At 31.9% G+C, this 27,954-nt stretch overlaps 10 protein-coding genes across 10 annotated transcripts, besides 6 other annotated features; 7 read left to right on the forward strand and 3 right to left on the reverse strand.

Moving 5' to 3' along the window:
- Nucleotides 1–740: part of a mobile genetic element that runs on past the window's edge.
- Nucleotides 741–960: 220 nt separating this feature from the next.
- Nucleotides 961–994: a mobile genetic element.
- Nucleotides 988–1,163: a mobile genetic element.
- Nucleotides 1,164–3,818: 2,655 nt separating this feature from the next.
- TVAGG3_0594030 (ribonuclease inhibitor domain-containing protein) lies at nucleotides 3,819–4,641 on the reverse strand (the record flags this gene model as incomplete). The annotated part of the gene is made up of 1 exon (XM_001328497.1): nucleotides 3,836–4,549. One exon carries the CDS (start codon nucleotides 4,547–4,549, stop codon nucleotides 3,836–3,838), a length of 714 nt encoding a protein of 237 aa, XP_001328532.1.
- A 1,551-nt stretch (nucleotides 4,642–6,192) lies between these two features.
- TVAGG3_0594040 (uncharacterized protein) lies at nucleotides 6,193–7,501 on the reverse strand (the record flags this gene model as incomplete). The annotated part of the gene is made up of 1 exon (XM_001328498.1): nucleotides 6,249–7,145. The coding sequence occupies one exon, from the start codon at nucleotides 7,143–7,145 to the stop codon at nucleotides 6,249–6,251; it is 897 nt and encodes a 298-aa protein (XP_001328533.1).
- Nucleotides 7,502–8,808: 1,307 nt separating this feature from the next.
- Nucleotides 8,809–8,843: a mobile genetic element.
- Nucleotides 8,844–11,010: 2,167 nt separating this feature from the next.
- Nucleotides 11,011–11,843, forward strand: TVAGG3_0594060 (pyrroline-5-carboxylate reductase protein; the record flags this gene model as incomplete). The annotated part of the gene is made up of 1 exon (XM_001328499.1): nucleotides 11,028–11,837. One exon carries the CDS (start codon nucleotides 11,028–11,030, stop codon nucleotides 11,835–11,837), a length of 810 nt encoding a protein of 269 aa, XP_001328534.1.
- A 642-nt stretch (nucleotides 11,844–12,485) lies between these two features.
- Nucleotides 12,486–13,401, forward strand: TVAGG3_0594070 (uncharacterized protein; the record flags this gene model as incomplete). Its single annotated transcript, XM_001328500.1, has 1 exon — nucleotides 12,995–13,207. The coding sequence occupies one exon, from the start codon at nucleotides 12,995–12,997 to the stop codon at nucleotides 13,205–13,207; it is 213 nt and encodes a 70-aa protein (XP_001328535.1).
- Nucleotides 13,402–14,721: 1,320 nt separating this feature from the next.
- Nucleotides 14,722–15,775: a mobile genetic element.
- Nucleotides 15,776–15,862: 87 nt separating this feature from the next.
- TVAGG3_0594090 (ribosome biogenesis protein family) lies at nucleotides 15,863–17,960 on the forward strand (the record flags this gene model as incomplete). The annotated part of the gene is made up of 1 exon (XM_001328501.2): nucleotides 15,863–17,914. The coding sequence occupies one exon, from the start codon at nucleotides 15,863–15,865 to the stop codon at nucleotides 17,912–17,914; it is 2,052 nt and encodes a 683-aa protein (XP_001328536.1).
- Nucleotides 17,961–18,552: 592 nt separating this feature from the next.
- TVAGG3_0594100 (multidrug resistance protein YPNP-related family) lies at nucleotides 18,553–20,007 on the forward strand (the record flags this gene model as incomplete). The annotated part of the gene is made up of 1 exon (XM_001328502.1): nucleotides 18,553–20,007. The coding sequence occupies one exon, from the start codon at nucleotides 18,553–18,555 to the stop codon at nucleotides 20,005–20,007; it is 1,455 nt and encodes a 484-aa protein (XP_001328537.1).
- A 576-nt stretch (nucleotides 20,008–20,583) lies between these two features.
- On the reverse strand, nucleotides 20,584–22,434 carry TVAGG3_0594110 (Dsl1p vesicle tethering complex, Tip20p subunit, domain D domain-containing protein; the record flags this gene model as incomplete). The annotated part of the gene is made up of 1 exon (XM_001328503.1): nucleotides 20,629–22,434. One exon carries the CDS (start codon nucleotides 22,432–22,434, stop codon nucleotides 20,629–20,631), a length of 1,806 nt encoding a protein of 601 aa, XP_001328538.1.
- Nucleotides 22,435–22,617: 183 nt separating this feature from the next.
- TVAGG3_0594120 (nucleotide-diphospho-sugar transferases family) lies at nucleotides 22,618–23,616 on the forward strand (the record flags this gene model as incomplete). The annotated part of the gene is made up of 1 exon (XM_001328504.1): nucleotides 22,618–23,616. The coding sequence occupies one exon, from the start codon at nucleotides 22,618–22,620 to the stop codon at nucleotides 23,614–23,616; it is 999 nt and encodes a 332-aa protein (XP_001328539.1).
- Nucleotides 23,617–23,949: 333 nt separating this feature from the next.
- On the forward strand, nucleotides 23,950–25,368 carry TVAGG3_0594130 (RING finger-containing protein; the record flags this gene model as incomplete). The annotated part of the gene is made up of 1 exon (XM_001328505.1): nucleotides 23,950–25,368. One exon carries the CDS (start codon nucleotides 23,950–23,952, stop codon nucleotides 25,366–25,368), a length of 1,419 nt encoding a protein of 472 aa, XP_001328540.1.
- A 1,381-nt stretch (nucleotides 25,369–26,749) lies between these two features.
- Nucleotides 26,750–27,188, forward strand: TVAGG3_0594140 (uncharacterized protein; the record flags this gene model as incomplete). The annotated part of the gene is made up of 1 exon (XM_001328506.2): nucleotides 26,750–27,188. A coding segment is annotated over one exon (439 nt), but the record flags the coding sequence as incomplete, so codon positions are not given.
- A 542-nt stretch (nucleotides 27,189–27,730) lies between these two features.
- Nucleotides 27,731–27,954: part of a mobile genetic element that runs on past the window's edge.

Raw genomic sequence — 27,954 nt, forward strand, 5'->3', positions numbered from 1 at the left:
TATACCCTTCTACCCTAAAATATATTTTTGGGTCATTTACGCTCATTGTCTATGTTTTGTTGAGACTTCTTCATCTAATTTCTCATGAACTTTCTTGTCTATGTTTTGTAAAGACTTTGTCAAGACTTCTTCGTAAAGACTTTCTTGTCTATGTTTTGTAAAGTTCTTCGTAAAGACTTTGTAAAGACTTTGTAAAGACTTTGTCAAGACTTCTTCGTAAATGTTTTGTCAAGACTTCTTCGTAAAGACTTTGTTGAGACTTCTTCGTAAAGACTTTGTAAAGAAAGTTCATGAAAATTCAAGAGGGTAGAAAAGAGGGTAGAAAAGAGGGTAGATATACCCTTCTACCCTAAAATATATTTTTGGGTCATTTACGCTCATTGTCTATGTTTTGTTGAGACTTCTTCATCTAATTTCTCATGAACTTTCTTGTCTATGTTTTGTAAAGACTTTGTAAAGTTCTTCATCGTAAAGACTTTGTAAAGACTTTCTTGTCTATGTTTTGTAAAGACTTCTTCGTAAAGACTTTGTAAAGACTTTGTAAAGACTTCTTTGTAAATGTTTTGTCAAGACTTCTTCGTAAAGACTTTGTTGAGACTTCTTCGTAAAGACTTTGTTGAGACTTCTTCGTAAAGACTTTGTTGAGACTTCATTTATACTCATTCATCCTCAGGGCTAGAAGGCACGAAGTGCCTGGAAGCCCCACTACTTTTTTTTTTTTTTTTTTTTTTTTTTTTTTTTTTTTTTTATATTCGACATTCTGAATATTAAAGAGCAGTTTCTACATTTTCAACTTTTCATTGATATTTGCATCATCTAAGATAAGAAGCTCGGCTGTTTCTTTGTTATTATTAGCTGCTGCATAATGTAGAGCGGTTTTCTTTATAATTTTTAATTTCTGCAATATATATATATATGTTAAATTTAGTCATTGATAATTACTGCCAAATAAGAATTTTTTTAAGGGTGCACTTACCATTTTCTGACATATCTCTATTTTAATAGCAGAAAAGTATAGCAGCTATACTAGGTACTATATAGTGATTTATATTTACTTCCTTCCGATCAAAAGTATTAACTTTTGACATTAGAACATTGGGAAAAAAAGCTTGTGTGTCAAAATAAATTGAGAGAATGTCAGAAAGTGGTAAGTGCACCCTTAAATAAATTCTCAATAACAAAAACTGAACAAAAATGCGTTAAAATATATGATATTTACAGCAATATTATTAGTGAATATGAAAAAGCATGAAATTCCGAATAAAAAATCCTTCGGGCTTTGCATTTTGAACAATCAGATAAAGGTATGAAATGAAGAATAGATCTCGATTTACTCGAATGAAGAGTGATATTGAATGAAGAGAGATCTTTATTCAAAATAAGGACACTTTGCAGTGCAGACATTTGATAAAGCTGAAACCCTATTCTCTGCACGCTGGAAGGAATAATAATAAAGGTAATTTTGGAACTGGTTGCAAAAGCTCCATCAAATAATTTCTCAACGAATTTTGGCACAATAACTTCTATTTCTCCATGATTTCCTGGCCAATAAACAAGTGTTTTCTTATCTCTTGAATACAAAACTCCATTGATATCACAGTAATAAGGATTTTCTGGATCAACAAAAATATTTTTTATTTCAACTCCATCATCGAATGGATTATTAATAAGATCTTTTGCATTTTTGGGAATTGTGAATGTATCTATCCTAGTTTGATAAAATAAACCGTCGTCTATATAAGTCAGATTTTCGTCAAAAGTTAATTTAGATAATTGATGATAATTTCTAAAACAACCATTGGAAGTAGAAGAAAATCCCTTAATAGATAATTCTACTGCATCAGTATACTGATTTAAAATAGGAAGAGTTCCTGATCCGCTTACAATGTAAAATCTTTCTCTACTTCCTCTCTGAAAAGTAGGGTTCGACATGATTGTATGGTATTTATCTTAATTACTATCATTCCAGTGATCCTTCATGATCATTGGGCAGAGAAAATCGGGTAATTTTATTGAAAAATCTATCAAATTTGAAAGCAATCTCAATTTTAAGATGCCATTTGAAAAATACTCACTCATTGCTCAATTCGCCTTCTTCGAGATTCTCTGTTTCACAATGAACCTATTCAGCATCAATTATGAAATGAGCATAATTCCTATAAACATAAGCATTTTTTTTGACAAGTTTTGTTCTACATTAATGTTGGGATCAAACCAGATCTGTCAAATTGTAGGATGAATAAGTTCATTACGCTACAGATCCTTTTAAAATTAAATTGAATATTTGTGAGATAATGAAATAATAAAGAAAAAGAGTTATCTCATATATATTCTTTGTCTAAAGATAAAAATCAATTCTTTACCTGTTTTGATTTCGATGGCACAGTTGAAGTGTTTCCAAAACATAGAAATAATAATGAAATAAACTTTTGAATACGTTATCACATCAAATATAACTGTTTAGTTGCTGGTGGTTCTTTCAATAAGTAATCTCTTTATCCTGCGATGCCAAACATCAATTCCAATGTCAAACAGTTTTATAAGTTGAAAGTGATGACATCGAAGATCAACCAGAGAACTTCATGCATGATATAACAGAATTTGAGAAACTCGTTGGAAAGGAAGTTCCTCTTTAAGAAGAGCATGAAATTGAATGAAATGAACACAATATTTAGTATGACTTTATGCGATTATATATATTATATAATCAAATTGTAGAAAAAATCACTTTAAATTCCAGTCAAACTCTATATATATGCATGTATCCATATGAGGAAACTACATGTGCCATTAATTTTCTGATCCAACAACTCATTGTGCCTGTGAGCAGATAATAGAGATTTTAAGATTCTTGATAAGGGGATAATAAAAATTTTTCTAAGATATGCTAATGTATGTGGTGTTTATTGTAATATAGTTAGACATGAAAATATATGAAAATCTGAATAAAAAATTCTTCGGTCTTTGAAATTTGAATCAGATAAAGGCATAAAGTGAAAAATAGATATAGACTTACTCGGATGGAGAGTGATATTGAATGACGACAGATTCTTATTCAGAACAAGGACACTTTGAACTGCTGGCATTCGATAAAGCTGATATCCTATTCGCAGCACACTAGAAGGAATAACAATAAAGGTAATTATTGAACTTGCAGCGAACGCTCCATCAGCAAGTCGCTCAACAAAATTTGGTATGACAACTTCGGTTTCTCCATGATTTCCTGGCCAATAAACAAGTGTTTTCTTATCTCTTGAATACAAAACTCCATTGATATCACAGTAATAAGGATTTTCTGGATCAACAAAAATATTTTTTATTTCAACTCCATCATCGAATGGATTACTAATAAGATCTTTTGCATTTTTGGGGAGTGTGAATGTATCTATCTTGGTTTGATATAATAAACCATCAGCTATATAAGTTAGATTTCCATCAAAAGTTATTTTAGATAATTGATGGTATTTGCTAAAACAAGAGTTAGAAGTGGAAGAAAATCCCTCACCAAATAATTCTACGGCATCAGTATACTGATTTAAAACAGGAAGAGTTCCCGATCCGCTTACAATGTAAGATCTTTCTCGACTTCCTGGCTGGAAAGTTGGGTTCGACATGATTATATCGTACTTTTTTTATCACTATTTTTACAGTGATCATTGATGGACATACAACCAAGAGCAGAGAAAAAAATTATAAAAAAGCTCTTTTTTTTCAAAAAAAAATTGCTATTGTATCATCATAGATCATCAGAGACACCTGATTTCATTTCAAATGTGATGATAATGGCTCTTTCAGAACTAAAAAAAATTCTAAGATATGCTCCTGTATGTAGTGTTTATTGTAATATAATAAGACATGAAAATATATGAAATTCTGAATAAAAGATTCTTCGGTCTTTGCATTTTGAACAATCAGATAAAGGCATGAAGTGAAGGATAGATCTCGATTTACTTGAATCAAGCGTGATATTGAACGAAGGGAGATTTTTATTCAAAATTAGGATACTTTGAACAGCTGGCATTTGAAAAAGCTGAAATCCTATTCTCTGCACGCTAGAAGGAATAACAATAAAAGTAATTATTGAGCTAGCAGCGAACGCTCCATCTTCCAGTTTCTCAACAAAATTTGGTACGACAACTTCGGTTTCTCCATGATTTCCTGGCCAATAAACAAGAGTTTTCCTATCTTTTGAATATAAAACACCATTAATATCACAAAAATATCGATTTTCTGGATGAACAAAAATATTTACCATTTCAGGTCCAACATCGAATGGATTATCAATCAAACTTTTAACATTTCTTGGTATTGTAAATGTTTTAACATTTGTTCCCAAAATTAACGAATCGTTAATAGTAATTAAGTTTTCATCGAAAACTAAATTTGTTAATTGGCTGTACTTATTTAAGCAAAATGGTTCAGTAGCAGAAAAACCTCTAATAAATAATTCCACTGCATTAGTGTACTGATTCAAAACAGGAAGTACTCCAGATCCGGTTACAATGTACGATCTTGCACTACTTCCTTGCTGAAATGTTGGCCTAGACATGATCTCAGAGTATGAATTTTAAAGGTTATTCATTCATTGACTAATCATGATCATAGGATATATTACGGAAATGAAGAAAATGTGAAAATCAGAAGATTTTTAGATAACCTTAATATTTCTGAAAAACCTTAAAGATTTTCTGCCAAGTATGAACTATCTAGATAATTACATTGCCTTGGAACCATACTAGCTAATTAAAGAGTTTTGCCCATTTTCTTCAAAAGAATTAGATATCAAATTGAAAGAAATTGATATCTAGCCATATTACGTTCAATATTCGAAGTTTATTATTACAAATAATCATTTGGAACTAATTATTGACTATACTCAATGATTTAATAAAAATCATTCAGGAACATTTAATGCAATTACATAATCAATCATTTATAAATTAATAATGAATTTACTGCAATAATATTATTGAATACGAAAAAGCATGAAAATCTGAATAGAAAATGGATCGACCTTTGCATGTTGAACAATCAGATAAAGGCATAAAATGGAGAATAGAACTATTTACACTCGAATGAAGATTTATATCAAATGAAGGAAGATTCTTATTCAAAATAAGAACGCTTTGAAGGGCAAACATTTGATAAAGCTGATAGCCTATTTTCTGCATGCTAGGAGGAATAACAATAAAGGTAATTTTGGAACTGGTTGCAAAAGCTCCATCATACAATTTCTCAACGAAATTTGGGACAACAACTTCTGTTTCTCCATGATTTCCTGGCCAATAAACAAGAGTTTTCTTATCTTTTGAATATAAAACACCATCAATGTCACAGTAATAAGGATTTTCTGGATGAACAAAAATATTTTTCATTTCAACCCCATCATCGAAAGGGTTGCCAATAAGATCTTTTGCATTTTTGGGGAGTGTGAATGTATCTATCTTAGTCTTCCATACTAAACCATCACCTATATAAGTCAGATTTTCATCAAAAGTTAATTTAGATAATTGATTGTAATATATAAAACAGCCTGCAGAAGTAGAATAAAAACCCTTAATAGATAATTCTACTGCATCAGTATACTGATTTAAACGAGGAAGAGTTCCTGATCCGCTAACAATGTAAGATCCTTCACTGCTTCCTGGCTGGAAAGTAAAGTTCGACAGGATTGTGTGCTATTTATTTTAATTACTATTTTTACAGTGATACTTCAAGATCTTTGGGCATAGAAAATCCATGAGCTTTTATCAATTTTGAAAGCAATCTCAAAATTAAAATTTAAGGTTTATAAATTTATTCGAGATTGTCTGTAGCATAATGAACTTTTATTCGGCCTCAATTATGTAATGAGCATAATTCCAATCAACACAAACATTTTTTTTTTCGAAAAGATTTGTTCAGTGTTAGGGATCATATCAGATCCTTTCACAATGTAATATTTTTCTCTATTTCCGTACAGAAATTATTTTGCCTATTCATGATCAGTCGTTCTTTCATGGTTGATTTGAGATTACATAATGTTTTCGATTCCAATCTTTCATCTTGCATATACAACCTATTATAGATGCGCCCTCAAATATACCATATTATTTCAAATTTTCTTAATTATATTTTAACTTCATTTTCTTCATCATTTTTTCATTAAGGAATCTGAAGTAATACAGCTAAATTAGTAAACAACTAATGCAATTACATAATCAAACATTTATAAATCCAACAAAAAACAAAAACAATTAATAATTAATTTATTTTTCTATTGGAACACCAATAACATTCATTAGAGCATCAACAGTATTTGACTTAGGCCTGAGTCCTGTTTTATGCTGTATCAAATCACAGAATCTTTCAGTCACAGAGACGTTATCTTCGCTTTGCAAACGAATTGCTTTGTTAAAGTAGTCAATCATCTGAATAGGAGTCTTAAAAACAGAGTAGATCGCAGCAGATAGTTGAGGACCACAACCAGGAAACAGCTTCAGTGTCTTCTGCCAGACTTCGCCAACAGTTGGAGCAAATTTATTTGTTTCACATAGAGCAGTGACATCTTTGAGGCTGCCCATAATAGTGCCACGCTTATCCATTATAGAACATAGCTTATCCAAGTAATTTGCGACTTGCGCAGGCGTATCAATGTAAATTAACGAAATTCCGAAATCAGACATCGCTTGAAGCTTTTTACTTACACATGTTACGTTTTCTTTGCTTGTAACAATTACTATTTTGTGCTTAAAAGGAGTTCCTGACGTATGTTTGAGGATTTGATTATTTGTTGATTGTAATTTTCCTCCAGAAAACTGGACAATTGTATCGTAAACCTCGTTATTTCTTAAAAACCATATTGATCCAACAGGAATTGATGACTTCTTCCATTGTCTGTTCGTTCTATTAATTGCATCAATTACATCAAGCGTTGTACGACATTCTATATCGCTTGTACTAACCAGCATGCTACAATTTCTAGGAGCAGCTGCTGAATCTCTGATTTCTTCTTGATTCTGAGGTTTTTGCGAGTTTGTAAAAATTTCTTCTGCGAGATTTTTGCCTTCGTCAGTAAGTTTAAACTGATCTTTGTTAGTAGTTCGAAACCGTTGGACATATCCATTTTTTTCTAGTGTCTTCATTGAACTAAATGGTGTAAACATGGCTTTATTTGGTCTGAATGTTCCTTGTGGAGGAGGAACAAATCCTATTTCTCGTAGTATATCTGATTTCGTTAATGATTTATCGCCTGCTTGATATAAAATTAAAAATATTTTTCTGGCAGAAGATCCTTCTGCAGGAATGTATCTTTTTTGCTTTTTACGAGTTCCAAAATAAAAATCGTGTAGTTTTTCTTCGACATATTGATTTACTCCGATTAAATCTTTTGCGTCATCAAAATTTAGAGGAATAGGACACAAACTTAAACTATTAAGCACTTCTAGTATATGATCTTTGTTATCTCCATCCTCATTTTTTGATAACTTTGTGAGGTACTCGCGCAATTCGCGATTTTCCTCCAAAATTTATTAAAGAGGTAGGGCAACGATAGGTCAAAAAGGCTTCTCTGATAGATTTCCTTGCCTTTTGGATATGCTATAATATATAGCCTAGCATGATAGGATATGATGTCAAAAGTTAGAACATAACTTAGGATCTTGAGAAAAATGAAAAACAAAAATTACATAAAAAAAGAAAAATTTTATCTAATTTGTTTTTTGGACCGAATAAGTAATTTTATTGAATTTCAATACGACACATAGATTTTATTATTAGTAATAAATATAATGGTTTACTATTAACAAGGAACCTAAACTAATGAAAATTTGATTTCAAATATTGTATATGATTATCATAGATTACCAAAATATATTGCTATTTATGAGGATATAATATTGATTATTAGTAAATCGTATAAATTTAATAAATATACCATGAATATTGAATGAATTTCTTGATTCATAGGGGTAAAACGCGCTTTTATATGATTTAGACAGAGAATTTATGAGATGTAAATAACACAATAAAGGTTTATATTGAATATTTTCTAAAAATAAATCGAAATTATAAAAAAATACATTTATTCATTGAAATTACTTGGACAAATATGAAACAAGCATTCAGGCAATACTTTTGAGACTTCAACGCATCTGATAATTTTTATATAACTTCACCTCTTATGCTTAGAGTGGAGGTATTGAGATTGTATAAGTATAGATGAGCTCACATTCAGATATGATGTGTGAACTTCTGTTTTCACTGCAATTTTGAATCAGAATAAACTCAAAACAAGAATAAAATGATATACTCACTCTCTAAATGTGTTCGAGATTTAAAGTTGTATGAATAAAACGATTCATCTTTCGAAGCCTCCCATTTAATGAGAGACTTCGAAAGATGAATGTATTCATGTAGATGAAATACTATATATGACCTTGTGTGATACTAAAGATATCAAAATGTTCATTTTTAAGTGCAATAGAAGGGTTATCTCTCGTAAAATCTCAATTTAAGGAAGATTTAGAAAGAACTCCTTTCCTAAGTAGATAGTGTGTGGTTTCTGTCTTTTGGTTGATCAGGAACTATGAAATTAAGTCGGACAGAAAGAAGTTCTTTCCAAAACAGACTCCAAATGAGTTGTTCGAAAAGAACTTCCTTCTGTATATGGATAATTGTAGTTACCGCACTGAAGTATGTGATTGTGATGATGGAGTTCTCGATAAATCTAAAATCGGATTAAGATTAATTGAAAACTCAAGTAATTCTTTGAAATCTTGTGTTGTCTGGCACTATAATAACCAAAGAATGAGAATATTATGTTGAATGATGAGTACGTGTGCTCGGCATTCGCCGAGCGAATTGAGTTTACGTACTATGAAAAGTGACAAATTTGGGCTTTTTTTCCTAGGGTTATGATCTCTTCCTTTCTGCTCAATACGACAGAAATGAAAGAATGAATTTGTACTCCCTAATTGATTACTACAATCTGTATCTATCTTTAACATAGAATTAGCTGCATTGTGATTTATACTCCAGAATTATTCAATTTAAGATCAACCTCGTAAATTTTAATCATATTGCACCAATACTCCTACGTTGAGATAAGAAATGATTATACATACCAAAGCCCCATATTAAAAATCAAAATTTAGCACCTCCATTATGCAACCACATTATTCGTCGCAAATAAGTATATTTACGCATATTATGATGCATATTCACACAACTCGTATACATGAAAAGTTATTAAAATCAGACAAAATTATTGCAATAAGGGAAAAAAAACAACTTTATTATATATGTTAGTAATGAATTACAAATATTTCTACAAAGAATGCTCAATACTTCATATAATCTTCGAATATTTCTTATTACAAGTTAATACATTTTGACTCGAACATGATAAACAAAAGCTGACACGCTGATTACTACATTTATGAAAATATAGTACGTTTCCATTCATCTGTTTACTTGTTTTTGTTGGAATAAAATCATTTTTTTTTCTTTCATGAAATAAGAATTTTGCTGCGAAAGCAATATCTCTAACAATAATTAATACATTACGTCAACTCTGGAATGAGTATTTATCAAATATGATATCAAAATCAAAAATTAGTTGTTTTTTATGAGTAAAAACGATGTAAATTGATTATTTGACTAATTATCAAATACTTTGATTTTCCAAATTTTTTTCGAAATTGATTTTTTCATGTGAAAATTCAAATTGTTTAATTTCATTTTTGAAATTTTGAATTTTTTTTGGAATTTTGAGTTGATCAATTCAGCAGAATTGATAATGCTATTGCTTTAGGACATACCACAAGGTGATGAATAAAAGGTGAACATTAACAAATTATTTTAAATCACAAATATCATCCTCATCAACTTTAATTCTAAAAAGAACTGTACTGAATTATGAAAATGCATGATTTACATTATTAAAATCTTTGAATGAAAATAGTACAAGATAAGTTTTCATTCATTTTTAATTAGATTTAAACGAAAAACTACTCCATATTAAAATTTAAGTCGAGAAATCGTATTTTGTTCTTATTTGTTAGCATTTTGTAGACATTCTAATCTTGAATTAATTTGTTACATGATATTATTAACAAATTTAACTGAAAAAATATGTTAATATGGAATAAACCATGATTATATAAGCTATCAATGCTATATATACATATGTAAAAGATTCATATTAACTCAATTAACAAAAATGATAGATTTTCATAAAGGTTCAATCTAGGTTCGTCCGAAAATTTTGATTTTTATATAGAAGACATAGTTTCATATACATAATTAAATTTTCAAACAAATTTGATCATACCATTTATTAAGCAGGATAGTATATTAATTACTATCAGTATAAAAATATAAAAATGATTATATTTAATTATTGCATAATTTAGTCAAAGAGTTATAAGCCTCAAGTGATCGTTATCACCTTCAATGCACGTATACTTTATTGATTCATAGATATTTAATCTATGTTTGACATGTTGTTGTCGTCATTCGTTTTGTTCCCATTCTTCCTAAGTTAGAATTAGAGAATACACCATCCACATCATCTAATTTGGTCCTCAGCGATAGATTGGTTCATTTTGGAGGAGTCCCATCAGACAGTTTTCGAGCACCAAATATCAAATTTTAATGTATACAAATCTTTAGTGATTTATCTCTTTTATGATGAGTAAAAGGTTTCTGCTCATCAACATTTGATTTCCGACATATATGATTTCTAATTGCAATTATTTACTTTCTTTTTATAATCTAACTCTGTGACTCATACCATAAATTAATTATTGGAAAGTGTCAATATGTTTGGCACAACGCATGGCGGAAGATACCAAACCATGCAGGGAATATGATACGTTTAAGATCTCCGAACTTTTTTTCCAAAAATTTTCTATCGTTGCCCTACCTCTTTTATTAAATTCAATTTCATTTTTGTTTATTTATTAGATAAACATATTTACGCATACATTGAATCTTCCTAAAAACATTTGACACTTTATTGAATTTATTTTTTTATCCATTCTGAAATGAAGTCGATTGCATTCATTGGAACAGGAAATATGGGCGGCGCAATGGCAAAAGCATGTGCTAAAGTATTAGATCCATCCGAAATCATTATTACAAACAGAACAAGAGCTAAAGCAGAAGAAATTGCTGAAGAAATACACTGCACTGTTGTTAATACAAACGTTGAAGCAGTTAAATCAGCTACATACATTGTTCTCGGTGTTAAACCACAAATGATGGAAGCTGTACTTAAAGAAATTGCCGATACAGTCAAATCAGAACGCAAGAAACGCGAATTAGTTATTCTAACTATTGCAGCTGGAAAGGCAATCAGTTTTTACCAATCAATTCTTGGAGATATTCCAATTATCAGATTAATGCCAAATACACCTTGCTTAGTTTCAGAAGGAATGACACTTCTTGTCAGAAGTCCAAAGGCTACAGACGAACACGTCGAAAAAGTTAAAAACTTCTTCTCTAAATCAGGATTAATCCAAGAAATCCCAGAAAGCCAAATGGATGCTGCAGGATCAGTTGCTGGCTGTGGCACTGGATTTGTCTGCATGTTTATCGAAGCTTTGGCCGATGGAGCTGTCATGGCAGGCATTCCAAGACCAGATGCATACAAATACGCTGCACAAGCACTTAAAGGAACAGCAGAACTTGTTCTCCAGTCAGGAAAGCATCCAGACGCCCTCAAAGACGAGATCTGCTCCCCAGGAGGATCAACAATTGCAGGTGTCAAAGCTCTCGAAGACGGAAAATTCAGAGCAACAGTTATGGAAGCTGTTCTTCAATCAACAAAGCGTAACCAAGAACTTGGAAAGTAAAAAAATAAATTTTAGTATTCATGAATTTAACAAAAAATTGTTACTTTTTTATGCCAAAGTATATTTATATTCGATGTAAACATCAGTGAAAAGTATTCCGATACAATTGGTGTTGTTTTTGAGTTACCAAAAGACAATACGGACAATCAGGAGACTATTTGTGCAGCTCTTGATTGCACATATATTTCTGTTTTAGAAGGCTTTCCGAATTACAACCCAGAAGCTAGATAATCTCTATCGGTTTCTGATAAATATTATATTAAATTGTTATTTAAATTTATTGTAAAAGAGATTTATAAAAATATAATTTACTAAAATACAAATAACAACACAACTAATGCAATGGGTGTTTAACGCGATTCCGCATATTCATTTGCAAACAAAACGAATAATTGACAACTGCATTGCGATTTTTCTGGTTATTTTTGGATAAAGGGCATTGCACCAGTTTCTATTACCTGACAAATAATTTGCTCGATTTCGTCTTTTGATTTGTTTGGGAGGAAATTGCAAAGGGCAAATACAGTATCATCATATGTTTTAATAAGTTCATCTGCAAGTTTTGGATCATCATTAAAATCATCAGCAATTTCTTTTGACATCAATATATATCCCCAAATTTTTTCTTGCTCCCCCTGTTATCGATAAATTCTTTCAACTTTCTTTAGTATCATATCAAGCTATTGAAAATCAAGAACACCAGCGGAAAAATTCCTTAGGGATGTCAATGGAGCCTGGATCGGCGTGTTGTTTACTCTCCGACTTCAAATATTAAAGATACTGATTATCAATCACTAAACGTTACATTTACCACAGAAGAGTCAAGAGGATTATTATCAATAACTGCATCTTCACCTGATAAATCAATTGATAGCCAGTATTTCTCCAAAATAGAAGTTAATAATCAATCAATGCTCGAAATTACAAATAGATTTGGCGAATAACTCGCGTTATTCAAATTAAACTACATTGATGGTGTATTTACAATTCGAGATCGGTAAATTCCATCAAAAGACGCATTATTCGGCTTATTTAAGAATATAGACATGATGTTCACAATAAAAGATCAGTTTACAGACAATATTACAACTATTTTACTCGAAACAACCACCCAAGAAAATATTTTCCATTATTGCTATCATATTTTCTTGTTCATCATGATATTAGTAGCTATTTCAGCAGGACTTTACGAGATGTCTGACTTATCAGATGTTATTAAGCCAGATGAGGCTAAATACACTCAAATGATGAAATTTCAAGCCAAGCGCGAGGCAAAGATCAAAGAAGCTCGCGAATTATTAAAGAAGATGGAAGAGGAAGAAGCCAAGCGTAAAACCCAGGAAGAAGAAGGAAAAATTAAGACTGAATAAATCATTATATTAGATTCACTGTTTCAAAACCACTTTCTTATATTTTACAGCCAATTCATAAATCTGTTTCATCTCATAGAACATATATTTCTTAGTTTTTCCTAATTTCATGAGAATATTTGCACAAATCTATTCATTGAATGGTATCCATATAGATAACTCTTATAATATATAAATAGCTCGTAAAAGACTGGATAATAGACTTTTTTTTTAAATAATTTTTCGATTTTTTTTAGATTCTTGTGCTATTATCGCTTTCGTTTGAATTTGGATTTAAATTGTTGAAGAAAGTTTGAAGTGGGCTCTAATATTTTCTTATATTTGATTGGATTCTTTGCTTCGCAAGCATATGATGAAAATAACGGAAGATTATGAACAGAATATGAATTCTGTACATTTGTAAATACAACATTTCCTGCTCCTACTTGTTTGTCACAAAATGAATTAATAACTATTATTGAGCCAGATCCGGATTGGAAAAATTCTATAACACTTCCTGAGTTATCAAGAAATGAACAGTTTTCAATAATAATAATAGAATCAGGTGCAAAGTATGTTCCATGAGATGGAATATTACGATGATTATTCAATACATTACAATGAGTAAAATTATATTTACATCGATCGGAATAAATGATTGAAAAAGTAGCTGTTATGTTACAAAATGATGAAAAAGCTACAGATTTAATACTTTTGGCTAGAAATAGAACAATTCCTGCACCATATTGTGATTTGCAGAAACTTGTATTGATTGATTTAATATCAATTATCCCTCGAAAAATATCGTTCATGTCATCTTTTTCGATATTTCCGCATTCATAAAAAGAACTTTCATAAACATAATTGATGCTACTTGTTGGATTCATTAAGTCAATATATGAATGATGTCCTCTATCAGAAGTTGTTTGTGATTTGTAAGCACATGTTCTGTATTGAACAATGGAGCTATCACATACAAACTGTATAGCGCCACCAAATGAATTACTACTACTACATTCAGTAAATGAACAATCAGATATAAGAAATTTACAATTATTAACAGTAAAAGTAATAGCACTATTAAAAGTGGTTTTAATAAATACACTTTCGTAAATGAAGCATTCTCCTTGACTTACTTTTGCTTCATTATTCTTTCCTTTGATTGGAGTTGATTTGGGTGGATTTTGATAAAATAATTGCCAAACATTATTTGGATAATAAGATGTATGCATATTTTTCACTCCCGGAGATGATTTTGGAAAAAATTTTCCGAAAAAGTGATCGGATTCCATCAATTTAATAAATGTAATGAATAAATCCAAGTAATTATTTATGATAATTTAATTGAAATCAATAGAAAAAGTGCCATTATGAAATTCAATGTGATTTTTGCTTTTTCTTCATAAAAATATTCACATTATAAATTCATTACTTAAAAAATTTAAAATAATTATTCAAAAATTATCCACCGATTTGCCACAAATGAAGAAACGATGTTCGGAAAAGTGACATAAACTTCTAAGGATATTTTTTACGAGTAGGGGTAATTTTAGCTAAAAGTGACACACCCGTGAAGGGTGTGATTACCGATCGGTAATTTCGACAGTTTAGAATTTAAAATTTTTTATGGAACTGTTGCGAGTTTCATAAAGAATTTAAGGAATATAAGCAAAGATTTGAATCAAAATCTTAGACCTAAGCCGCTCGATTCGCTCGCGGCTTCCGCGAATTACAGATCAGCAAAGATTTGAATCAAAATCTTCGAACTAAGCCGATCGCTTCGCTCGCGGCTTTCTTTATTATTTTAAATTTGCATATTTCCATCAAAAGTTCATAAGGTAAAAAATTTCGTTTATATTATTGCAAAATAAAATCTTCATTATCAAAATAATATTAAATGATAATATAATATAATTTATAAACAACTATTATTTAATAAAGTTTAATTGCCAAGGTTCATCTAATTTTTTGATTTTTAATGTTTTATGAATTTTATTTATCATGTATATATCTAATGAAGATTATATATGTAGAAGATAAGTACCTTAATATGTACGTAAATTTTAATGAAATTTATACAACATTATAAAAATTTATGAATAAAAACTTGATATAAAATAACATTTTTATTTTTACTAAGAAAAAAAGGTTTTTGATAATAAATTTATTTTATTTCGAAAAAGTAGCAATAATCGTAAAAGGGTATTGATAGGCTTGCTAAAGTAACTAATTTTAGCTGTCAAATACTTTTGTATTTTGAAGTAAATTAGTATAAATTTGTTTTTACTTTTATTTCGAAAAAGTAACAATAATCGTAAAAGGGTATTGATAGGCTTGCTAAAGTAACTAATTTTAGCTGTCAAATACTTTTGTATTTTGAAGTAAATTAGTATAAATTTGATATTATTTTAACTCCCTTTGAAAACCTCAATTTTCCATACAGAGGGAACGGGAATAGCATCCAATATTCCCTGAGAATGGTTGCGCATTCTCAGTTCCCTCTATATTTCGAACGAAGCTCTCATCGGTCTTTTTTTTAATATTAAACGTTTTTTTCCCTGTCACTTTTAGCTAAAATTTGGGTTTGCCCTAGCAAAAGAAAGCAATAAATAAGCATTGGTCCAAGACAAAAATAATTGAGGGAAAAAAACGGTTTGAATTTTGATTCTAAAAATTATGTCGGGACACCGCTCCCACCTTAAACAAAAGAACAAACCACATAAATCAGGACATTCGGCGAAGCAGCAATACAAAGTAATTAGCAAGAATCTTCCAGGCGCCAAAGTTGTCGATCCAAAAGGACAAAAAGATCGTAGAATGCAAACAAACGACGCAAAGCGCCAGGCCAAGATTGACCAAGCCGCTCTCATCAAGACAATCGGTACTAAAAACGGACCACCAAAAATTTTTGGTGTTTTGAAATGCAGTGAAAGCGCAGATCCAGAATATTTCATCAACCAGTTACACTTTGAGCCAGAAGTTGAAGGATTTGTATATCCATCTGGTACAATTTCATCTGGAAATTTCTCTCATCGTGTTATTCCTTTAGCCATGAACAATTCATTAGAATCGCTTCTTGATATGGGCTCCGTTGTAGACGTAGTCGTTCTTCTCTTCGAAAGCGGAGAACCACTTAGTAATGATGGTCAAAACGCCATAACCATCCTTAAAGGACTTGGTTTACCAACATGCATGGCAGTAATTTTCTCTTCCAACGGTGCTGAGATCAAGCAAAGCTTAATTCCTGAATATCGTCGCTACATCCAAAAAGATCTTCCAGATCTTGACAGAATCATCCCAGTTTATAACGAAGCCGGCATCGGACAGTTCATCCGCTTCCTCAGTGTCGCTTCTCCACGCAATATCTCATGGAAAGAGAACAGACCAACAATGTTGATTCAAAATTACATTGTTAACGCACCAGCCAAGCAAGTTACTATTCAGGGATATCTTAGAAACGCTCCACTCAGCATTAACCAAATCATTACAATTCCAAATGTCGGAGATTTCCAATTCCACAGCGTCAACGATAAAATACCAGCAACAAACCTTCGCCACGAGATTATTTACGAGAATGATGCCGAAGCCGACGTCATTAATGACGAAATCCGTCCTCCACAGACAATTAATGTTCCAGATCCAGTTGAACCATTACATATGTCCGATGCCCGACCAAACCTCGAAGAAGAAGAGGACATGGGCGAAGAGGACTTCCAAGAAAATTACCAAGAAGACTATCCTCTCGAAAATGAAGAAGATGATAACGTCGATATTACAGTTTGGGAACGTAAAGAGGACGAACTTGAATTCCCCAACGAATTCGAGTACGACAACACCGTAAACCTTCGTCAGAGGCTCATCAAATACCGTTCATTAAAATCATTTGTCAGATCTCCATGGAATCCGAACGAAAACCTTCCACCACAATACTCCAAGATCTTCGAGTTCCCAGCATTCGTTCGTACCTCCGAAACAGCCATTGCCGAACAAGCTGAAGGCGAGATCTTACCAGGGACACAAGTTTCAGCCGTTCTCAATACAGAAGAGGACACAGAGATTTTCCAGCGCATTCCTGTCGGCAGAGTCATGACAATGTACGGTCTTTTCAGGCACGAAACGAGATTCACTGTTCTTAACTGCACAATCAACAACACTACCGAGATTCCTCTTGAATCAAAGAAGGACGAGTTGTTGATGGTTTGTGGATTCAGACATCTTTGGATCCGTCCAATTTACAGTGAAGACACAAGATGCGACAAGCACAGATACATGAAGTACATCAAGAAAGGAGATGCAGCAATTGCAACATTCATTGCTCCAGCAGTTATGCAGACAGCTCCTATTTTGTACTTCAGAAACACTCCAGAAGGAATCGAGTACACAGGAAATGGATCAATTAAAACAGTTGATCCAAGTAGAATGGTAATAAGAGAGAGAATTCTCACAGGAAATCCATACAGAGCGAATGGAAAGACTGCAAGAGTTTCAATGATGTTCTTCAACAAAGAAGATGTCGAATGGTTCAGAACTGTTCCTCTTAGAACAAAGAATAAACAGAATGGTCACATCACTGCAACAGTCGGAACTAAAGGAAAGTTCAAAGCAATCTTTAATGAAATTGTTGACCAGGCTGATACAGTGTATATGTCTTTGTATAAGAGAGTCTTCCCACCGCTTTGCGACGGAAGTGATGGAAAGCCTCCGGCTCCTTGCCCTGCTAGATTCTAATTTATATATTTGGTATTTGATTTTTTATATATAGATAAAGTTTTTTTCTTTTATAATAGATTTTTTTCATATTCGGAATATTGCCTGTCTTAAAGTGGGCGCATTTACTACCTTCTGACATGTTCTTATTAGGTACTATTATAGTGATTTACAAGAGCTTTTTCCCCGACTGAAAATTTTTACTTTTTTCATTAGAAAATTGCGATAGAAAGATTATGTAAGAAAGTGGTAATACCCATATGTAGCTGAATCACACAATACTGATTTATCAATACCGAATGTTTTGTATCCAATTACAAGGCTAGAATTTTAATTAGAAAGTCTCATCACACTTTTCAATGCTCGATTTTTAAAAACTGTTTAAAAATGGAGCTTATATTGAAATAGTGTAGAGACTAAAAATTACCACAGACTATTTCAGAGGATTGAGTTGCCACTCAATCCTCTGAAATAGTCTGTGGTAATTTGCAAAATACATATTGCACCCAAGGTTTTTATCGTCGCTCACAAAATGTGGTTACAATCATCAAAGAAAAATTTTTATTTAATTTATTTGAATATATGAAATTCGAGTATTTTCAAATTTTTTATCAGATTTTTTCTGAGAATTCAATTTCTGATTTCTGAGCGAATCTGAAATGGAAAAGAAGGAAGATTCAACAACATCATCTATAGATTCACTTAGTCAAACAGATGAACAGAAGCGTTTTGAATCTAATAATATTGTTTTATCTTTGCTGAAGCTTAGCGTTGGTCCGCTAATGTTTAATTGCGGCATATCTTTTCATGATGCAGTCGATATGATGCTAATATCTAAATCAATTGGTGGAAATTCCATCCAAATTGTTGGATTTTCATCATTAATACGCTATTTGTGCGTATGCGTCACAATTTTCTTTGCACAGTCAACAATTGCCAAAATTGCAGCACTCATTGGTGCAAAAAAGACAGGAGATGCATGCCAAGTTATTACAGACCTTTTTCGAATTTCATTTATAACTATGATCTTAGTTTCAACGATGTTTTACTTTGTATCTATCCCGATGCTTATATTTATGGGATGTACACATGATATAGCCGTTGAGGCAAGGCGATATCTAGCACCAATACTAATCGGAATACCATTCATGGCATTATTCCAACTTAGTTGTGGATTTATACAGAGTCAAGGACGATCAATACTATGCGGATTATTACAGTTGGCAGCTTTCGCTTTAAACTGCGGAATCATTTCTCCAATTCTTCTATTTGCGGTTAAAGTACCAATCAAATATGCAGGAATTTCTTTTGTCCTATCACAAAGCATCCCAGGTATTATTTTAACAATTTTGATCTTCAAAGGAAAATTTAATATTCAACCAGAAATTTCTATGTTTCTACGTCGAATATCCAAAGGCACACTTAATGCATTATTATTAGGTACTCCATATATCTTAAATATCCTTGCAGGTGCAATTCCTCCGATGATTTTGCTCCGCTACATGATGCTTGCAGCTTCCAACTCAGGGGAAGCTCCACTCATTGCGTCTGCATTTTCTGTCTTCTTAAAACTGCAAAGCGCCATAAATTCAGTTTCAATTGGAATTAATCAAGGATTAATGGCAACTGGAAGTTACGCAAGAGGAACAGGAAACTATGTGAGGCTCCTCCAACTGTTTATTCGTGCAGTTTTGATAACTGCTACTTATCATTTATGTTGGATACCTTTAATGGAAACTCGCGCGGATTTAATTGCTAAAATATGGATGTCTGATAAGGAACAACTTAGTTTCACAAGATATTTCTTACGGATTCCATTTTATACTAATTGGCTAGTTCCATTAAATGATTCAACCGTAAATTTTGTCCTTGCGTCAGGAAAACCAGTTCTTGCGATGATTCCTTCTTTTGTTCGCGGTATTGTATGTCTGATTGCAACATTTTCGTTCTATTACACAGGAAAGAATCAACCAAAAAGAATGATGTACACTTACAACACTTATGATGTTACAGTTCTTTTGTTTGATATAGGTTTAGTTATCTATGACATCAAATACTTGATGAAACTAATAAAAAAGGATGATTCTGATGTGGTTCATATGAATCTCGTGTAAATAGATAATTCGACACGAGAAGGTCATAGAATTTGCATTATTTTATTTTGTATGGTAAAAGTTGTTTATTTAGTTATATTTCATTTATTTAAGGAATCTTGAAGTTCAAAAACAACATTTATGGATAGATGAAAATAAATCATGAACAAAGGGTAAAATGGTCCTTCATTTCATATTTAAAACTATGTGAAAGAAGTAGACAGATTTTTATTTGTTATTTTTTTCTGTCGCATAATGATGAACAATAGTATTATCTTCATCTTTTTTCGTTGATATTTGCACCATATAAAAGGAGACATTCGGCTGCTTCAATGTAATTTTTATCTGCTGCATAACGAAAAGCCGTTTCTCCATTTCTTCTCCTTTTAATTGATATTTAAACCATATTGAAGAAAAACGGATATTATCTGATGCATAATGAAGGGAAGTTTTTCCAGTTGTACCCTTTTCATTATATTCACACCATGCGAAAGGAAATATTCACACACATCAGTGAATAAGAAAAACATATGTTAAAATTATCTATTTGATCGAAATAAACTAAAAATGAATCAAGATTTTTATATTCACTTCAACAACATTTTTAAAAATATTTAATGAAACATCTAAAAATATATAGTTTTATCCGCCCATTCCAGCTTGAATCATAAGTTTCTGGATATCAGATTCAGAAATTTCGACATCCAAAAACTTTTCTTCTATTTGAGTTATAATTATTTTAGCACTACGCAACTTCCTCATGTCATCTCCACCAATTGCTAAAATAAGTGCATCAACATCTATTGAAAATTGATTCACAACTTCTTTCTTCTTGAAGTCAGTATTCTTTACAGTATATTTATAAAGAATATCATCAATTTTCTTTTGTATTGTTGATATAAAAGATAATTCGTACAGATGTTTGTGGAGTTTAGCTTTAATACTTTGTAGCATTGGACTTATTGTATCTATAGCTTTAGAAATTTCCTGTGAAACAACGCCATTCATTGGATTAATTGTCTTTCTAGTGATATATGTTGAAGCTTCTTGTTCAAAATAAGCTTCAATAACTGTTCCTAGATTTTGTGCATATTCATGGCATTTTCTACCTATTTCTTCACTGTCTTTCAGCAAATCTTGACAAGTTTGATCAGAAATATCATAATATTCTCTGATTTGTATGGACATCATATATAATGCATTGATGTATGAACAGTTCTGGACCAGATTATCATAGTTCCTGAGTCTTTGGTCCAATTGAGATAAAATATGTCTCGAACAAAGGACTAAAGAGCCTCTAAAGTGTCTCATCTTCTGAGTTTCGCTGAATGTATCAGGAGATACCTTAAATATTCCATCCAGTATCGTTGCAAGTCTCAATTCAAAATCTTCTGCTGAATTATATTGCAAAAGTTCCTCAAATCCATACTTAAACGCTTCATATTCAAGTTTATCCCATTCAGCACCGAACGAATCATATAAAAGAGGGCAAAGTTTAGGAAGATCTAAAATTTCAACTTCATTTGCCCATTGATCATAAGCAAAACCTTCAGTAAACAAAGTTCTGAAGCTATGGATGTTATTATGCTCAATACTATCATTCAACGCATCACAGACCCCATCATAAATTGATGTTGTAAATGATTTCATGATGTCACTTTTTGTAAAATGTTTTTCAACAGCCAATAACACGTAAGAAGCTGATTGTATTGTATTCCTTAGTAGATTGATGATAAGAGTGATTGTACTACTATTCGTTTTGACTTCCGTTTTTTCTGTATGGAAATGAATTCTCGAAAGATAAATTCTTGATGCGCATTCTGCAATAGCTGCAGGCCAATCTGGGTCGATTTGTACATTTTCGAGCATAGTAAAGAATCGTGTTGCCTTCATTGATGCTGTAGTATTCTTCGTAAAGAAGATTTGTTTCAATGCATTTTGATTTGATACGGAAAAGTTACGTATCATTGATTCAATATCGGAATAAGCGGTGCTTCTGACTTTATTTATGAAATTCTTACTCTCGTTTTGTATAAAATTGGCCATATCTTGCATATCTTGATTATTATTGTTTTCAGATGATGTTGTAGCAAGTTCTGAAATGTTGATGAGCTTTTTGTATAGTTCTAGATTAGTATAATCAGTGAAATCTTTGGTTTTCTTGAAAAATGACTTGAGAATGTTAATTGGATCTTTCATTTCGTTGTGGATTGCTTCAATTTCTAATTTAGTACTTTCTATTTCTGCTTTGATATCATCTTCGGCTATTTCATTTGTCTTAGCTGAATTTTCTATGTCAATATGAATATCATTCAGTTCTTGAGTTAATGTATTGATAGAATTTTGATTGTTTTGGCATAGTTGATCGAATTCATGCTTTTTATCAAGGATGTTATCTGATCCTAAAGTCTTAAAAATATCATCTAGAATTGAATCATCAACAGTCATATGAAAAAATGGGAAAACAATCTGTTTACTATATATATTGATATCAAAGGAAGATAATAAATACAACAAACTAGAAAATATTAAAAATATATCACAAATTATTAGGCATAATTTGGCTTATAGTAATAATTTCACCATTAAATAGGCAATGATTTAACTAATTGTTGATATGACAAATCATAAATGCTAAAGAATTTCAAGATCGTTCGCACAATCAAAGTGTGTTCGATACTTTTTTCATTTATTTTAGCAATAACATGTTTAATTATCAAAATCAATAGTAAAAGAGCGAGCCAATCCACTAAAATCGAGAAAAATTTACCTGCTCCATGTAATTTCGAACCAATAAATGAACCATGCAGTACAAAACGCGATGTTGTCTTTTTCTATGGAACAAATACACATAAAGGACTCCTTTTAGCAGTTAAATCTCTGCGAACAACAAGAGCGAAATGCAGAATTGTTGTTTTAGTTCCTTCAACGTTTAAAGCAGATGACGAATTTGCAAACTTTGCTCAAGAATATGACATCGAAATCTACTCTGGCTGCGATATGAAACGAAAAGGAGATACAATTGCTCACATGCTGAGATATGAATACGAAGCTAAGTGGATTGAAGAACATATTAATGAAATAGATCGAGTTATACATTCAGATGGCTATGATGTTTTCTTCCAATCAGATCCTTTTGTTGTTTTACAAGATAGCCAGAATTTGATATTCATTGTCGAATCTCTGAAGATACTTCAATGTGAATGGAACGCAAATTGGGTGATAGATTGCTATAATCAATCAATTTTTAACTTAATTAAAGATAATCAAATTATTTGCAGCGGTGTAATATTAGGACCGGCAATACAATACTTACGATTCGTTAAATTAATGATTGACCTCCCAGAATGGTCTTTCTGTTGGGCAGATAGCTATGATCAACCAATTGTTAATTATTTAGTTCATGGAGGTGTTTTAAAGGATAAAGGAATCAGTTATGCACTTATATCATGTGATTCAAACGTTTTGAACATGCAATGGTGCCTTTATGGAAAATCTGTTCCATATTCCAAATCCGGATTCGTAATGACACCTAATAATAGAATAGAGCCTGCCATATTACATCAATACAATCGTTTTCCAGATACAATGAAAGATTTAGGCCGACAATGCGGAATTCAATTTTCTTAAGACTATTATACATATATTTGTTTGTTAAATAAATAAATATTTATCATGCTATGAACAATGATGCTAATTTAATACAATTGAGAAATTTTATATTTTAAAAATCATTTTAACATAATGTGGAACTAGATTGTATGCATACATCATGATTTTCAATGACAAAAGGAAATAATCAAACAGCCATATATGAATATCGAAATAAATTTGAAAACAATTAAGCACTATGAGACAATTCTTTAAAAGGATGATTCTTTGAATTTGTTGTAATACATATCAATCGTGCATTATCTATAATTCTATAACTCTCTCCACTCAAAGAATAAAAAACGTACAAAAATGACGAATCCTGTCGAACCAGCAATACATTCGACAGATCAGGTCATTCTTTCTCGTATAACAAGAATGGCTGGCATACCAGAAGAACTCAGGAAAAAGATTGTTATGTTTAAACAAAGTTTTATTAACTCATCAAATTCAATTGTAAGACAAAGACAAAATCTTGCCGCAAGTATTGCAAAATATAAAGAAAAAAGTCGGAGCTGTACCATTCATAAGACTCAAATTCAGCATCTTCAAGTAGATCTTGAAAGAGTTTTGCAAGAAATCGAAGATCTCAAATTTAACTCTGCAGACGTACTTCACTTACGAGATCAAATCGAAGAACAACAAAAAATTGTCGATCAAATGAATCATCTTCTCGAAGAAACAATATCACAAAAAGAGAAAGCAGAAACAAACAGAAAAATGAAAATACAAGAAATTGAGCAGATTAAGCAACAAAAAATCATTGTAAACGGTACACTTAATGCTCAATGGGATAAACACTCCGAATTAACTAAAAAACTTGGTGATAATGAAACGCAAGCTCAGCAATTACGTAACTCAAATGAAGAGCGTCAACGCGCAATTTCTACAATGGAAGCAAATGCAGAAGAATGGCGTAGAAATATGAACAAAAAAGAGACTCAAATTGACGAAGAAATTTCTAAATTGCAGAAAGAAATATCTTCAGTTGAAACACAAATCAACGATGTATCAAGTGAAAAGAATGAAGCCATATCAAGCTATCAGCATCAAATCGCAACATTAAATGCAGAAATCGATGCTCACAACGAGAAAATCAAAGAACAAGTCAAAGAAATTGGTTCAATGAAAGCAAATATTGAACACATTGTTGAACAAAGCCAAAGACTCAAAGAAGAATCACAACAAGCAGGCGAAGAACTTGCAGAAAGGAAGAAGGAACTTGCTACTTTAATGGGCGAACTTGCAACAAGAATGAGTCTTCCAGAAACGCAAACAAAAGAAATTGCAAATCTTGAACTTGACAATAGACAACTTAAAACGAGAGTTGATGAACTGAAAACAATGTGGCAGACATCAACAGATGAAGTCGAAGAACTCGCGGATAAAATTAGCCGTGCAAAGATTGCAAAATATGATCCAGCAGCACAAGAAGCAGCAATCAGAGAAAGAATTCTTAGAGATTCGGCAATAAGAGTTCAAGAAATTGTTGATTCTGCAATGAAAATGTTAACTTGCCCTGAATGTGGAAAAATATTAGAAGTTCCTGTTACTTTGGTTCCTTGCGGACATTGCGTGTGCTATTCTCATAAATATCAGCAGAATGCTGTTACTAGATTGTGCCCAAAGTGTGGTGAATGCGTTGTTTGTGCTTATGTTGATAACTCGCTTGCTGTTGTTTTGTCGAAGTTCATTTATATCAAGGATATTTTATCAATGCTAAGTAAGTGATATCTCTGTTCCCTGGTTTTCTTTATGAATAAACTTTTGTTTTTTATTTTTTAATTCGTTATGATTATTTTTCCGATTTTGGAGATGAAAGTCTGTGTCATCTATGTAAAATTAATATGAATTATGTATTATTTCTCATCTTGATGCAGTAGATTACACTATTTCACCAAACAGCTTGAATTTTTGTTTTTACCTCTCTTTTGTTCTTGCTCTACTTTCATTCATTAACCCAATCACATGAAGTTTTTCAAAGTGGGCGAAACAATGATAGAGCTCACATTTCCCTCAAATTTCGAGAAGTTTTGGGCGAAACATGGATTTCAATTTTTAAGCAGAAATAAGTTTACCATATCTGAAGTATGGCATTCCAAACGGGAACCGCGGTTGGTTACCATGGATTTCCGTCACCGGTCACATTTTAAAGATTTTTAAAGCCTTATAAAAATATGCTTTGTAAATCATTTTTTGTAAATCGGCAAAAATTTGGTAATTTTCTTCAACTAATAAATCTGCGAATAGCATTTATAATACAAGAACAATCTTTTAAAATGCGTTTGATTCATTTTTGTATAATTTCATATAGGCACATATATTCTTCCGGGACTTTCCGTGATTTTACCGTAAAATCATTAGTTTACACCAATTTTTCCGTATTTTGAATAGTTTACTGCACTTTTTCCGTAAAATTGAGTTACGGGAATCCGCAAAATTTCCGGACCTCATTTTTCATAGAATATAATAATAATATTTGATAAAAAGATATATTATTTATATTTTTGATTTTTGAATTACGGAAAAAGTGAATTGATAACTTGATTTTTTTATATGGTTAATTTTTCAAATGATATTATGAAGATCTAAAATATTAAAAGTAAAAAATTGAATTACGGAAAAAGTGAGGTCAAAAGTGAAATAAATTTGCAGAACAATTTTCATTGAAATAAGCTTTATTTTTCATTATTAATAACAATGCAAAAAATATTTATCACGGGTTCAAAATTTAAAATTAAATATTTTAATAATTTACATCTTATTCTTTATTTTATATTTAACCCGTGAAAATATCATTTAAAAATTGAATATATTCAAAAAGCTTTATTTTTATTATGACTGCATGGGATCCTCATGTATATGATGAGTGGATTCCATTTAAGAAGACGAAATATCCACCAACTCCTGAAACATTGGAAACAAAGTGTGGAAAAAATGTTTCACTACGATCGGCTATTATGAGAATGAGCCTAATCAATCAGACAAAGGAAGGCTCTTTACATACTGTGCCGAATGTAGTGAAACATTAGTTCAAGGGCAGTTCGTGCGATGCATTAAAAAAAGCAGGAAAAATGATTTTAAAGATCATAAGTGCAAATTTTTACTCGCAATGCCCAACTACGTTCCTGCTGAGCACCAAGTTGAGAATACTCAGCAAGCAGTTGGCTCTGGTAATGATCCTTCGTTAGAAGAGATCATTGCCAGGTTTATTGCGAGCCTAGATATAAGCCTTTATGCCACAATGAAGCCAGCATTTAAAAGCTTCCTAGAGAGCTTCGCCAAATGGCTTAAAAATAAAGTCAATCGCGAACAGGGCATCAACTTTACAATCCCAGACATTGAGTTCACACGGCGCGGTGTCAGAGAGGCATTGATTACTTTAGGCAAAACAGACTCCTCTCGGGGCCTAAAGTTCTGCGAGGAACACACAGCAGCCGTCATGGTCTATTCTCTTGTGTGTGCAATCCAGGCAAAACAGATCGCCACCAATTCTTCGACACAACAATTTCGACTAATTGGACATACGAGGACTACCATACGTGGTTTGATTCTCTTAAGGTTAATAAAAACCACGTAGCTGGAGTAGTCGGAGATGGTTTGCCAGCCCAGGTTAAAGGACTCTGCCACTGGAGGCCAGAAGGAGCCCTTTTCCCTGGCTTACAAACCGTGTACATTTGTTGCCTTAACCACGTCTTGAACAGTGCTATTGTCCACGCACGTAAGCAATGTCCATTGTTGAATGAACTGATGAATAGAGTTCACCAGATTATCATTATCTTTAAGAATCACGATATGAGAGCGAGATACAAGATCAGGGTTCCATCAATCCCGGAAACTCGCTGGCTCTACATATATGATACTCTGTTTTTCATCTTTGATAATCTGGAAACAATTAATACTGCTTTAAGAAGTGGAGATCTTCCACTATCCCTTTCCAGAGCTACACGTGAACAGTTACAATGGACACGTGATGGAATTCCTCCACTCTTTAAAGATGCTTTAATGATATTCAAGCCATTAAAGCAACTTCAATTATGGCTGAAATCCAACAAGTCCATGGGTGCTTATGCATTCCTGATGATACAACAGTAGTTAGTTAGTATATGTTGCGTACTGTGGCACTGCGCGCCTCCGTACACCACTTAGCGGTTTTGACACTTTACGAAACCGGTAACGTATATTTTACAACACAACCATAACAACAACTTAACCTTAAATATTTACAAAACCATCTGACACATAAACGACTTCACTAACGACTTCACTAACGAATTCACTACCATCCTCACTAAATAAAAAATAACCTTATTTTTA

Source organism: Trichomonas vaginalis, chromosome II, assembly GCF_026262505.1.
Source record: "Trichomonas vaginalis G3 chromosome II, whole genome shotgun sequence".
In the NCBI taxonomy this organism is placed as follows: Eukaryota; Parabasalia; order Trichomonadida; family Trichomonadidae; genus Trichomonas; species Trichomonas vaginalis.